General features: G+C 47.3%; 1 protein-coding gene and 1 long non-coding RNA gene across 4 annotated transcripts in view; one reads left to right on the top strand and one right to left on the bottom strand.

The window, feature by feature from the left end:
* Positions 1–3,880, bottom strand: part of LOC114084571 (solute carrier family 23 member 1-like) — a 40,491-nt gene extending 36,611 nt beyond the window's left edge. For 2 of the 3 annotated variants that reach the window (XM_071611820.1, XM_071611824.1), the window contains exon 1: positions 3,592–3,880. In XM_071611820.1, the coding sequence (XP_071467921.1) occupies positions 3,592–3,633 (42 nt within the window). In that variant the 5' untranslated portion in view covers positions 3,634–3,880. The remainder of the gene's footprint in view (positions 1–3,591) is intronic. The other variant, XM_071611822.1, reaches the window with a different exon arrangement.
* On the top strand, positions 3,225–6,328 carry LOC114082315 (uncharacterized). Its single transcript, XR_003580956.2, has 3 exons — positions 3,225–3,639; positions 4,763–4,852; positions 6,253–6,328. It is a non-coding gene; the product is annotated as an uncharacterized lncRNA (long non-coding RNA).
* The last annotated feature ends 6,945 nt before the right edge of the window (positions 6,329–13,273 follow it).

Here is a 13,273-nt window from a genome sequence, read left to right as displayed (position 1 = left end):
TAGGCAGGTGCTGGGCACCTTGATTCTATGGGCTCCTTCCTACTTAAAAGAATATTAAAATTATATTTGGGGACTACATAGGTATAAAGAGGAATATATTAACATAATAAAATATTTTCTTTGATCGTAAGTGTATTCCCTTCAACAAATTTTAAAAGAAATGAAAATTTTGTCACGGGCCTTCAAAAGTCCTAAGGCCTTGGGAACAGTGCCTACCCAACCCAGTGGATCTGTGATTCTGCTCTGCAGAAGTGGCAGTAGATACAGTGAGTTTGCCACTTGTTTAGATGAGGTAGAAGTCCAGAAAACTGCCAGATCAAAAGCAGGGTGTTTGTCCCACATTCGTGAGTTCAAAACTGTCCCTAGGGAACATTTTACAGAGCCCCCTTCCTTACCCAGGGGCTCCATCTCCAACCCTTCAGTTACTCAAGGTAAAACTATAGAGCAAAAATATTAAATGAAAAATTCCAGAAATAAACAATATGTTTGTAAGTTTTAAATTGCATGCTGTTCCAAATAGCGTGATGAAATCTCACACTCTCCAGCTCCATCCTACTGGGAAGTGAATCATCCCTTTGTCCAACATATCCACACCATATATGCTACCGTCTACTTAAGTATTTAGTAATTGTCTTGGAAGGCTATATGAATGATGCTTGGTACCTGGTTGCACATGAAAAAAAAAAATCTGTTTTTCCAATTGAGGTCGGCATTGGTCTAAATATAGAGGAATGAACTGCAGGAAGTGGTGAACTTCTGGGAACTTCTCATAAGGGGTATGCAGGAATCTGTAAGGGGCAGCACAGAAAAACAGACAGGAAAGAGAAGGAGGAGAAGGAGAGAAAAAATGTGTGACACAGGCTGATTGATTGATAATTGATTGATTGATTAACTGATTCTAGAAAGGTGACTCAGAGAGGTGCAGGCAGAATACAAAAGAACTTGGACAGATGTGATTCTGTCACTTCCCGGCTCAATGACCCTCGGCACATGACTTCACCTCTCCCAATCTCAGTCCCCCCCACCTAGAATCTGGGATAGTCATAAAGACATCAGAGTGTGAGCTTTGTGCTGCGTGCTGCCACCACGTCCTGTGTGCCCACGAAGGAATGAGCTGTGGCCCCTACAGCTGTCTGTCCTCCCAGCGAGTTCACTTCATCTTCTCCCATGACCTCACAAAATTCCCAGGAAGGGGAAGGGGAAAAGGGAGAAAGAACCTGGACTGGGAAAACTGGTTGTAACCTGCCCTTTTTTTCCAGAAAAGGAAGAGTGGAGACCAACATCAAAGACTGTCACCAGTCTGAATTCCCAAGTTCTGTCTTTATGTCAATACGGGCTATAAGACACTTATGGAAATCACATCTGCACTGGCTTTAAAACAACTGTTTGGGAAATTGATTCTCCTTGAAACCCTACTTGAGTTTTAAGTTTAAAACTTACAACTGGGAAAAGCTTGTCTTCCCTGAGGACACCTGGTTCTCCCTTGGGAAAAACATATGTCACTTCCATGAAGCCATCAGCTAGTGTTGGGGGAAAGCACGGAGCCCCAGAATGACACCTTGACCTCAATGATACGCGCCTGTCCCCAAACACAATGGCCTCCCTCTCCTTTTGTGGCACTTGGTGTCTGTTTTCCTCGCCTGTTTATAAATACATCTTTTGTTGTAAACTTCCTTAAGTCATCCAAGGAAAGATGTCTGTCATAGAAACAAAACCAGGAGGGACACAGTGGGACACAGTAGACTTAGAGTCTGAGTGTCAGAAATGAACCCTGAGCATCTTAGACATCCACAGAAACAGGGGACACCTGTATTGCAGAGCAGGAATTCTCCAGTGGGGGAGGGAGAGGCCTCTTCTGAGGGCATTTGTGCATGTGACCCACACAGCAGCAGAAGAAAGCCAATGAGCCCCTTCCTGGAGGAAGAATGGATTCTTCGTGAAGCACACTCCAACAATGAGCAACGGTACAAAAGGATGGGCACCAACAACCTCTTCACGTTGACACTACATCTCTCTATTCAATATGTGAACTGTAATTTCACTGGAAGATTTGATCCAAAGAGACATCTACTGAGCCTTGGCATTTTCCAGCACGTTACAAGTTACAAAGATCTTCCAGTGCATCCTCTCCTCTGAATCTCACAACCATCTCATTGTCTCCATTGAGAGAAGAGGAGACAGAGGATCAATGAAGTCACAAGGTGTCTGCATAGTAATCCACCGCATCTCCAGGTATGGAGGGCAGCTGCCCAAGGCTGTGGCCCTCTGGGTACTGGGTGGTCCTTAGCCTCCCAGGAGTAGAAGAACAAGCAAGAGGAAGCCCTGCTGCAGTGGGAGCAGCAACGATCCCCCAGGTGAGGTGGGCCCCTTGCCTCTCTGACACCATGTGTACCTGACACAGCCATCCATTCCTCCCAGGGTCCAGACCCCACCTAACACCGCCATTCACCTACGCTCAGATGAATTGTCCAGGTTTCTCCCACTGTGGCCTCAGCATCCCGCCTCAGGGTCCTTCCTTACCTGGTGCCCTGCTCCAAACCCACTGAAAAGGAGATGCACAGTTGCCCAGAACCACTGCTCTCCGGGTTCCTCATGGAAGCCCAAGCTCTAGGAAACAGCACAGCCTTCAGGAAATGGAGGAATGGAGTCTTCAACTTATCCCCCTGATTTTTTTTCCTCTGAGAAAAATGGCTGAAATAATTCTGTGGTAAGGCCAGCTGAAGAGCTTTTCTCTCAGTATCCCTCAGCTTTCTCAGAAGCGAGGACTGAGCACCATTTACAGAACGCTGACCAGCAATGGGCAGGGCCTGGCAACTGGGCTCCAGGGAACACTTTGTGAGCATAGCCCAGGTTCCCCAGGTTCCCCCATGGCCAGTGTCCCCAGATCCCTTGGCTGTTCCTGGTTGGGGCCACAGCCCTGGCCTCCAGGAAGAGGCTCATAAGGCCCTGCAGTGGGTGGCAACAAGAACACAGAGCTGCCTCTCAGGCCGCCCTGTTATTTTACGTGGCCACCATAGGTTGGAAAGGGGGCTGGGGCTGGGGCCCAAGGACTGGCTGGAGAAGCCTGAGGGTGCTGGACAGTGAAGAGCCGCAGCTCCCTCACCCTTCCAGCAGGACCAGAGTGCCTCCAAGGAGGAAGCTCTTCAGACAGTGCCTCCGAAGCATCGCCCTCTAGTGGAAGTTCTTCCCTCTGACTCTTTGCCCTCACTCCTTCCCAAGCCTTGGAATCTGAAAAAACCTTCTCAGAAGAGAAAGTCCAAGGCTGAGAACCCAGAAAAACAACACTCAGTTTCAACAGAGGCCGCCTGGAGGCAAAGGGAAAGCCATCAGCATGGACCGAGCAGGGTCGGGCAATCCAGCCTTCCTCCTCTTCCCACTGCTTCCTGCCACACACAGAGGAGTGCTCAGGAAAGTCTGTCTGCTGTGATGGTCACCTGAGGTGACAGGCCCTGAGGGAGCTGAGCTTGGAGGCAGGGAGGGAGCTACCATCCCGACTGATAATCCGAACCTGAGCAGCAGGACCCCCCTGGGACTCCCCAGCCTCCTTCCTGCTCCCCTTTTCCTCTCCCCCCCATCTCCACCAGCACTCACCAAGCTGCCATCGTGCCCACAGTTGCTGACCCCAGAGTCCATGGCAAGGTAGGTCTTCTCCTTCTGGCTTCCCCTGGGGAAGCAGGACAGAGAACACTTAGCAAGAGGTGACACAGCTGCCAGACAGAGGGATTAACTTCCCAAAGCCTGACTCAGGGCAGAGGGCGGGGCCCCGGGAGGGAGGGGCATGTAGCTCTGTCACAGACATCCCCTCCAGCCTCCTCCCTCAGGGTACCGAGGTGCATCCAACAGTGGCAAAGCTTTTCTAATTGATAAGTGCGACAGAGAAGTTAATGATCCGCGCGTGGCACCAAGGACATAAATCAGAGCACATGCTGGCCAGGGCGTGGCTGGAGAGAACTTGCAGGAAACCACGCTTCAGGAGGAAAGGGGGAACAGGCGTGGGAGGAGGAGGCTCCGCTTTGAACAGGGAGGTTGAGAAGTTTTCTAAACTGAAAAATTTTTTGAGCTAGAATGGAAATCATCACAATGATTAATGAAGGAAAGGCAATTATCTCTTGTCAGAGCAGCAGCTACCCAGGCAAGGGTCTCACTGAAAGGAAAGGACAGGTGTCCAGGGGAGTGAAGGGACAGTGAAGGTCCGCAAGAGGGCAAGCAGGAGAAGGGTTATTTCAACATGTCCCAGCATGTCACAAAACAGTTTCTGTTTCTCAAAGGCGTTGCTCTCCATCTCCTGGATAGAAACTATAAGCCTGCCTGCACCCGAGCAAGATAACTGAAATACCAAGAAGTAATCAAAAGGAGATTATCAACTTCTCCTTAGGTGCTTTTAAGAGAAGGAATGCTAGCCGGGCCTGGTGGTACCCACTTGTAATCCCAGCGGCTCTGGAGGCTGAAGCAAGTGGATGGCAAGTTGAAAGCCATCCTCAGCAACTTAGTGAGACCCTATGTCCAAATAAAAAATAAAAAGGGCTGGGGATGTGGCTCAGTGGTTAAGTACTGCAGGGTTCAATCCCTGGTACTAAAATAAATAAATAGATCCATCGATAGACAGATAGAGGAATGCTGTAAGACTTAAAGGGCATTCATTTTATTTTTTTAAAGAGAATTCTAGCCCCTTCCAGGTACACTGCACCAGGGGTTCTGAGTGCTTCTTTCATTTCCCATTTTAATAAAATTCCTGCTCATTTGTTTACCTTGGTGTTTGCAGTATTCATTCTTCAACTCTCTGTAACATGAACCCTGACTCCTGCCGGTACCATCTTGGGAGCTCATCTGGGATCCCCCACCCCCCACTGAAGTAAGTCATTTGCTCCTGATGATCTTTGATTTCACTAACTTTTGGAGGAAAACTGGGTACCCATCAGTCATTTAAAAGTAATTAGTGAGTCTTAGTGATAGGTTTCTGGGTTTCTGTAGTCCCCACTCACCTGCCCTGAGGGTCAGACATGGTGGGCTCTTGTGAAACAGTTTCTTACTTTTCTATCCTGGCTTGGGGTGTGCCTGGAACAAGTAGACAGTGGCCCTGATCCTGGTCTGCCATTGGATGCCAGGATTTGGGTGAAGTTGAGAAACAACTGAGATTCTCACCAAGGCTGCTCTTCTGTGACTCTCAAAGGCCCCTCTTCTGACCCTGATTCCCAACAGCCCCTTGGGTATCCTGGGGTGGTTGGCTGATCATGGAGCAGAGGAACGTTCCACTAGTCCAGCACCTCACATGAGCCCTGGTACCTTCTTCACACTCAGTCCTCCTGAGGGCTTCCCTCATAGCTAAAGGTCCATCTGCAGAAGAGGTATATACTATGCAGAGTGGTTTGTAGGGATGGATTTGGGATCCCTCTTCTCAATATTGAAGGGCTCCACACTTGCCAAAGACACCCCTCTCGCTGCTTCTGTGGCCCCCTTGTGCCTCCCTAATTTCTTTGTCTCTAAGGGCATGGGAGGCACCCATCTCTTTTTGTTCCTTAGGGATCTAGGGAGACACATTCTCATTCCCTCTCTGGAAGGAAGCTGAACTCTGTCCCTGTGAGTATCTCCAAGTCCACCAGAGATGCCAAATCACAGTCTGTGACTTAAATTCTTCCTCAAATTTCTCTGTGAGGAAGACATAAGGTCCCCTGAGACAACCTCCTCTCTTTGTCCTTCTAGAACCCCTGGGATCCTGACTGTAGATGAAAAACTCCCTTTAAAATTATCCTGTGTCCTTGATGACTCTGGTCTTACATAGTCTCCTTGGACCTGAGATTTCATACTCCATAGGCTCAATTTCGCAGACACCCATGGCAGAGGAGTACATCCCACTGTTAGCTGACCCTTAATTATCAGCCATCATATCTGGAAGTCCAGTAGTGGCCAGAGGAAACCAGGAAGGTCCTCCAAGCCTGGCTTGTCCCTAGGATCTTTGTCATGTGGAAACTAAGACCTACACAACTTAGCTGGTAAGGTGATAACGAATCCAGTGAGTCATGTAGGGTTAGAGGGGTGGACTGCCAACCTCTGAGAAGCTCTCCAGGGAGATGGCCCTAGGAGAGTTCAGTTCTTCTGGAGCAGACACCAGACTTCTGTTTGCTCTTATCCAGATGGGCTCTTCAGCCTCAGAGGTAGTGCCAAGTTCACCACTGGCCTGCCTACTGAAAAATTGGGACATGTTCAATTTACAGACACTAATGAAAAAGAGCTTGATTTTTTTTCTGCTGCCAGGTGTAATCTCAGTTGAGGTCATGGCCACCAGACCCGATGGGCTCCAATGCAGAATTATGACCACCAGAGGGAAGTATAAACTTGAATGCTACCTGGCAGGTTAGTTTGTTTTGTAAGGGAAGGAAGATGGTCTGAGATTCCCTATTCAGGGCTATTTTCTCTGAGGAGAACCCCAAATTAAGTCAGCAGTGTGAGCTAGACCCAGCTACGACTACTGCCATAATGAAAAAGAAGTCTGAGGAGATACCTATGAGGGCAGAAGTCAGAAATACCCCAAGAATTCCCAACCCCTATGTTTTATTCAGCTTTTTCACTGGTGTAACTAAAAGACCTGAGAAGAAGCTGGGCGCAGTAGCACATGTTATCACAGCCACTCGGGAGGCTAAGGCAGGAGGATCACAAGTTCAAAGCCAGTCTGAGCAATTTATCAAGGCCCTAAGCAACTTATGGAGACTCTGTCTCTAAATAAAATACTTTTTAAAAAATCTTGGGATGTGGTTCAGTGATAAGCATCCCTGGGTTCTATCCTCAGTACCAAAGAGAGAGAGAGAGAGAGAGAGAGAGAGAGAGAGAGAGAGAGAGAGAGAGAGAGAGAGAAACAATTTTAGAGGAGGAAAAGTTTATTTTAGGGCTCACTTGTGGTTTCAGAGGATTCATTCCCTGTCCATAGACAGCCAACTCCATTCCTCAACACTTGAAGTGAGCTGAACATAATGGCAGAAGAGCATGTGGGTGGGGAAAAGCCCAAGATCTTTCACCATGAATCAGAGATTGAGCTCCATGCAACAAGGATAAAATATATACCCCAAAGGCATTCCCAATGATTCACCTCCTCCAGCCACACCCTGTCAGCCTTCAGTTACCACTCAGTTATTCCCCATCAGAAATTAATTCACTGATTGTGTTAAGGCTCTCCTAACCCCATCACCTTACCTGTAAACTCTCATAAATTGTCTTACACATTGGGGGACACCTAATATACAAACCATAACACCCTACTAACCCCTGCCAACAGCCCTGGCATCCTCCCTACCCAGGACCCCACACATCCACTCCTACAGGAGGACAAAGCATGTTGTTGCTTCAGGAAAGGCCAGGAGGGGAATTTGGGTCAACCAAGGTGTATCTTCCTCTTTTTCTCTTCAAGACCTGAGGCAAATAAAGATGGACTTAGGAAAGTTCTCAAAGCTTCCAGATAAATACATTGAGGTGTTCCAAACTGTCAGATGCTCAGTCATACCTGGAGGGATATTATGTTACTACTTAATCAAATTTTGACCTCTAATGAAATGGGAACTCTTAATGGCAGCTAAGCATTTTGGAGATGATGTTCATCTCAGCTGTGTCCCTGCAGCATAGCAGAGAAGTAAATGTATCCATCTGGGTTACAGGCAGTTCCTAGGAACAACCCCAACTGGGAACCGAACAATGAACAAGATGATTAGAAAATGAGATATTTTCAGGTTCTGGTCCTTGAAGGTCTCAGAAGGTTGAGGCAGAAGTCTACCAGCTACTCTAAGACAATCTGAAATCCATCAAGGCCCTCAGAAGAACCCCACAACCTTTCTGGAGAAACTCAGGGAGGCATTGAGAAAGCACACCATAGTGGATCCTGAATCCACACAGAGAGACATAATTTTAGGGGGTAAATTTATTACTTGGTCAGCTCCAAACATTTGGAGGAAGTTACAAAAATTGGCTTATGGCCCTGATCAGGCAGATGATATCCTCTGAATCACAACATCTGTCTTTCCTAATGGAGATCAAGAGGAGAGGAAGGAAAGGGAAAGTAGAGACAGAAGGAAGGCTGAAGTACTGGTCCTGGCCCTGAGGGATCAGCTTGTGGGGTATTAAAGGAGATAAATGGAATGGAACTCAAATCACAAAAGGAACTTGTTTCCACTGGAAAGGAGGGACATTACCAACCGGCATGCCAACAATAGGTTTGGTGACCCCCCCTCAAGGCCCTATCCAATCTGTCAAGGCCCTGCAATCACTGGAGGAATGAATGTCCCCAGGGATGCAGGTTCTCATGTTTCAGATTCCTCCAACAAGGACCAAAGGGGAGGGAGCAGAGTCAACCTTAATGACTCTAGTGACACCCATTACTCTACAGGAACCCTGGGTATGCTTCTCAGTATAGAGCCAAAAGGTCAGCTTCCTTCTGGACACTGGCACCAGCTTCTCTGTACTTGTCCCTTATCCTGAGCCCCTTCCCTCTGATACCATGATGGTGCAAGGGGTGTCTGGATGGCCTATCACTAGATATTTTACCCCCCTGTTAAGCTGTGAATGGAATGGAGGATGCTTTCTCATGCGTTTCTGATAGTCCCAGAGTGCCCTACTCCTTTGGGGAAAGAGATATACTCTCAAAATTTCAGGTCTCCATTTCCATGAATTTGGGACCCCAAGGTCATTATGTCTACCTCTATTAGAATGTGATATATACTCTGAAGTATGGACCACTGAGGGAAAAATTGGGTGAGCAAAGAGTACAATTCTAGTTATAATAACTTTGAAGGACCGCTCTGTCTTCCCACACCAGGGACAGTACTCTCTGCACCCAGAGGCAAAGAGAGGGTTACTGGAAATCATTCAAAACCTTAAACAACAGGGACTCTTTGTGCCTTGCAATTGCCCCTACAATACATCCATTTGAGGAGTCCAGAAACCAGGTGGGGAATGGTGCCTAGACCAAGATCTCAGGATAATCAATAAAGCAGTCATCTCCCTCCATCCTGTGGTCATCCTCCAACCCTTATACTTTGTATCTGAGATCCCAGATTCTGCCACATGGTTCACTCTATTAGATGTAAAGGATGTCTTTCTGAGTACCCCCCAGACAACCAGTTACAATATGTTTGCCTTTGAGGAGCCAGGCAGTGGATCTCAGTTAACCTGGACAGTGTTACCCCAGGATTCAGAGGTAGTCCCAACTTGTTAGGACAGGTCCTCACCATGGATCTAGTAGAATTCAAGGACAGCTCATCTGTAACTGTCCTCCAATATATGGATGACATTACTACCACCCAGGAAGAATGACAAATGGCCTCTACAGAGCTTCTAATCATTTAGCTGATAGAGGGCATAAGGTCTCAAAGAAGAAACTCAAGTATGCCAACCTCAGGTTCAATACTTGGCATTACAAATGTCTCAGGGAATCCACAGACATGAGAAGAAAGGATTGCCCCTACAGGATGACACCAACTATCCTAGACCATACGCAACTCAGAGGATTTCTGGGAATAACTGGATATTGCAGGCTTTGGATCCCTGGGTAGGAGAAATAGCCAGATTCTTTTAACAACTCCTAAAAAAAAAAAAAAAAAAAAAAAAACTAACATTGGGGACAAACACCCTTATATGAGAACCAAAGTATGTTAAAGCTTTCAAAGCCCTAAAGAAGGCCTTACTTCAAGCTCTGGCTCTCAGCTAGCCTACAGAGAAAAAATATAATCTGTTTGTGAGTAAAAGGGGAGGAATAGCCTTAGGGCTGATCACACAAAGAAGTGGGCCAGCTCAACAGCCAGTAACATATCTCAGCAAAGAGCTTGATATGGAATCCCAAGGAGGGCCCTGTGGCCTTCCAGTAGTGGCTGCTGGTCCCTGAGGCAATTAAGATAACTCTAGGAAGGCATCTTACTGTATCCATTTCTCATGATCTTTCAGGAATTCTGAGCACTAAAGGAGGGTATGGTTCTCAGAGAGCTGCCTTCTAAATACCAATCCTTGCTTCTAGAAGTTTGGATGGCTCTAATAAAAACTTGCAAAGATTTAAACCCAGCCACTTTCCAGAATCGTTAGAAGGAGACTCTGAACATGATCGTCAACCAGCCTTAGCCATAGATTACTCAGCCCGAGGGAGAACTCCAAAGTTCCCCTGTCCAATCCAGACCTCATTATGGCCATGAATGGAAGTTCTTTATGAAATACGGGAATGCAAACCTGGATATGCTCTAATTATTACTTTTTAATCATAGTGTTGGGGTATTAACTGGTAAGGTGCTGCATCATCCCTTGAATACCTGGTGTCCTTCAGAGTAATTGAAACCACACTCACTACACAGACTCCTGTCTCTTATCAACAACAAAATCTCTTCCTCTTTGACACAAAGGAGCCTCACATGGACATATACGGGGGACCACTGGACAAGCCACCAAGGCTGCTCCTCAATGCCCCTTAACAGCAGGAACAGCCAGACTCCTTTAGCAGTCATCTCGTTCCGAGATGACTTCTACCATGAGCCTCTTGGTCATCCCCATTGTCCCTTAGGGAAACTCCAACTGCTAACCACTCATTGACACTTCTGAGCTTGAAGCAGTTGGAGCAGTCATTGTCCAGCTTCCCTTACAGCAGTAAGGGTTTCTTATCAGAGGAGGGAATGAGATAGAAAAGGATAGGCAGTGGAGTAGGTAAGGGACAAGGAAGGTTGACAAGAAGGCAAGCAGGAGTCAGCCACTTAACATGAACCGGCATGTTATAAAACAGTTCCTATTTCTCAAAGGGCACAAATCTTCATCTCACAGAGATCAACTGTGTAATCCAGCCCACACCAGTGAAGGACAATTGAAATATCAAGAACTGCCTGGCACCGTGGCACATGCCTGTAATCCCAGCAGCTTGGGAGGCTGAGGCAGGAGGATTGCAAGTTCTAAGCCAGCCTCAGCAACATAGCAATGCCCTAAGAAACTTAGCAAGACCCTGTCCCTAAATAAAATATTTAAAAAAGGGCTGGGGATGTGGCTCAGTAGTGGAGTGCCCCTGGGTTCAATTGCCAGTACTAAAAATATATATGTATATCAAGAACCAATCAAGAGGAGCTTATCAAGTTCTCCTTAGGCACCTTTAAAAGAAGGAACACTGTAAGACTTAAAGGACACTGTTGGCCCTCTCAGGCACACTGTGCCAGGAGTTCTGAGTCTTTCTTTCTGTTAGACCAGGACGCAAGAAAAGACCACTGACTCCAATTAAAATCAAATTAAAGCAAGCTTATTATTTCGACCGGCCAGGCTGCCTCTCCCTCCCAAAACGGTGGGAACAAGACAGCACCCCAGCTTTCCTGCAGCCCAGCTTTATAGCCCAGAAAGTTACACAAAGTGGGGTTACAGATAACAGAACTCTGACAAGCATCACACTAATGGTAGTTTACATTTTTTTGCTGGCCCCAACATCAGAATCTATGAGGACCATTAGAGCCTCAGAGAGGGTCACTGTCTGGCCAGGGAAGGCCAAGATTTGTGAGGCGTCACTAAAGTTTCAGAGAGGGCTGCTATCTGGTCAGAGAGCCAGGCATGGGTGAGTTCAAGGCACGGGCAGGCATTCCAAGCAGGTTCAGAATTTGCAGTAATTTATAGTAAAGCCGAAATTATCTTTTCATGGCTTTGTGGCGAGATGGCTCCCAATTTTAAGAAAAGATCAGGTTGAGTCTATCACTTTCACCTTCCTTTTTAATAAAATTCCTTGCTTTTCACTTCGGATTTTGGGATTTTGTGGTGTTCTTTCTTCGGCTCTGTGGAATGTGACTTGATCCTGACTCCTGCCTGTAACATCACAAGACTCAGGGGAAAGCTTCCAGCCCTTGGGGACTTGCCTCTTTAGGACCCCGAACCTCCCATAACTCTCCTCTTATGAATGAAGTCCAGCAAGGTATAGTTTGGCTCTTCTCCTGCACAGAGCACTTGAAAGACCCTCCTCAAAAACTCATGATAAGGGCTGGGATGTGGCTCAGTGGTACAGCACCTTCCTACCCCGGGGTAAGGCCCTAAAATGGATCCCCAGCACTGCAAAACAAAATAAAACAAACCTATTAATAAATCCCAACCCACAAAATCCAAAGCAAGCCAAGGTTGCAGTTACTCATGATGGAAGAATTTTCTGGAATAGGTGCCACTAGCTACTGAGGTTTCGGAAAACACAAGTCAGAACCCACAGAAAAGCCAGTGGGAATGGGTCCAAGTAGAAGCCCTAAAAAACCAACAGTAAGATGTTTGAGGAGGGAGAAGATGATCTGCCTCAGGCTGTGGAGGAAGGAAGCGTGGGAAGTCCCTAGGGAGCTAAGCTTTCCTAACTGTGCCTCCCACTCCTTCCCTCGTGTTAATTTACTGACACAGAAACAGCTAGGCACGGAGGGTGGGGAAGGGTTAATGAAAGTCAACAGGAAGGCAAGCAGGAAATGGCCATGTGACTTGGCCCTGCATGTTATGAAACAGCTCCTCTTTACCAGAAAGGGCGGTTGCAACATCTGTGATCCAGCCACGCCCACTGCGGGACAACTGAAACATCAAAAGCCAATCAAGAAGAGCTTGTCAACTTCTCCTTAAGTGCCCTTAAAAGAAGGAGCACAGGAAATCTCTTGTCCCTGTGCTGAGGAGTTCTGAATCCTGCTCTCACTTTCCTTTTAATAAAATTCCTGCTCACTTGCTTACCTCAGCCGTGCTCTAGTGTTTATTCTTCAACTCCGTGGAACTCCAATACCATCCCGGTAACGGTATAATTTACTCTTGATGACAAACAAGCCTTCACATCCTTATTTCACAGATTAAGAAATTCAGGTATTGGTGGGATAAGTTCTTTGCTCATGGTTCACAGTGAGCGCAGGAGATGAGAGACCAACCCAGGCAGCCTTACCCCACAGCCTGCAGGGTCAAGGGGATGACCAAGGTGGACATACAACCCCTGGGACTGAACATGGAAGGAACTGCATCTGCAGAGGGAAGGGCTCCAGGAGACAGAGCCCAGGGAGTTCAAGGTTTCCTCAATGTGGCTTTTGAGGAAACGTAGACCTGCCCCCACAGTGCCAAGGGCCCCAAGTTCACCTCCAGCGTGAGACTGAGACTGTGTAGCTCCTGGAGGGCAGGGCCCCTTGAGGCCATCGAGCTCCCTTGAGAACTCTGAGGGTGATTCCCTGAGCTGAGTGACCAAGACCAGGGCACAACACCTTCCAGGGTGTCCACAGAGAGAAGCACCAGAGCCATTCCTGCAGGAAGGCCAGGCTGGCACACCCACGACACGCTCACAGAC

Source organism: Marmota flaviventris, chromosome 1 (genome assembly GCF_047511675.1).
Source record: "Marmota flaviventris isolate mMarFla1 chromosome 1, mMarFla1.hap1, whole genome shotgun sequence".
In the NCBI taxonomy this organism is placed as follows: Eukaryota; Metazoa; Chordata; class Mammalia; order Rodentia; family Sciuridae; genus Marmota; species Marmota flaviventris.
Note: the sequence above shows the minus strand (reverse complement) of the source record. Positions and strands in the feature narration are given on the sequence as shown.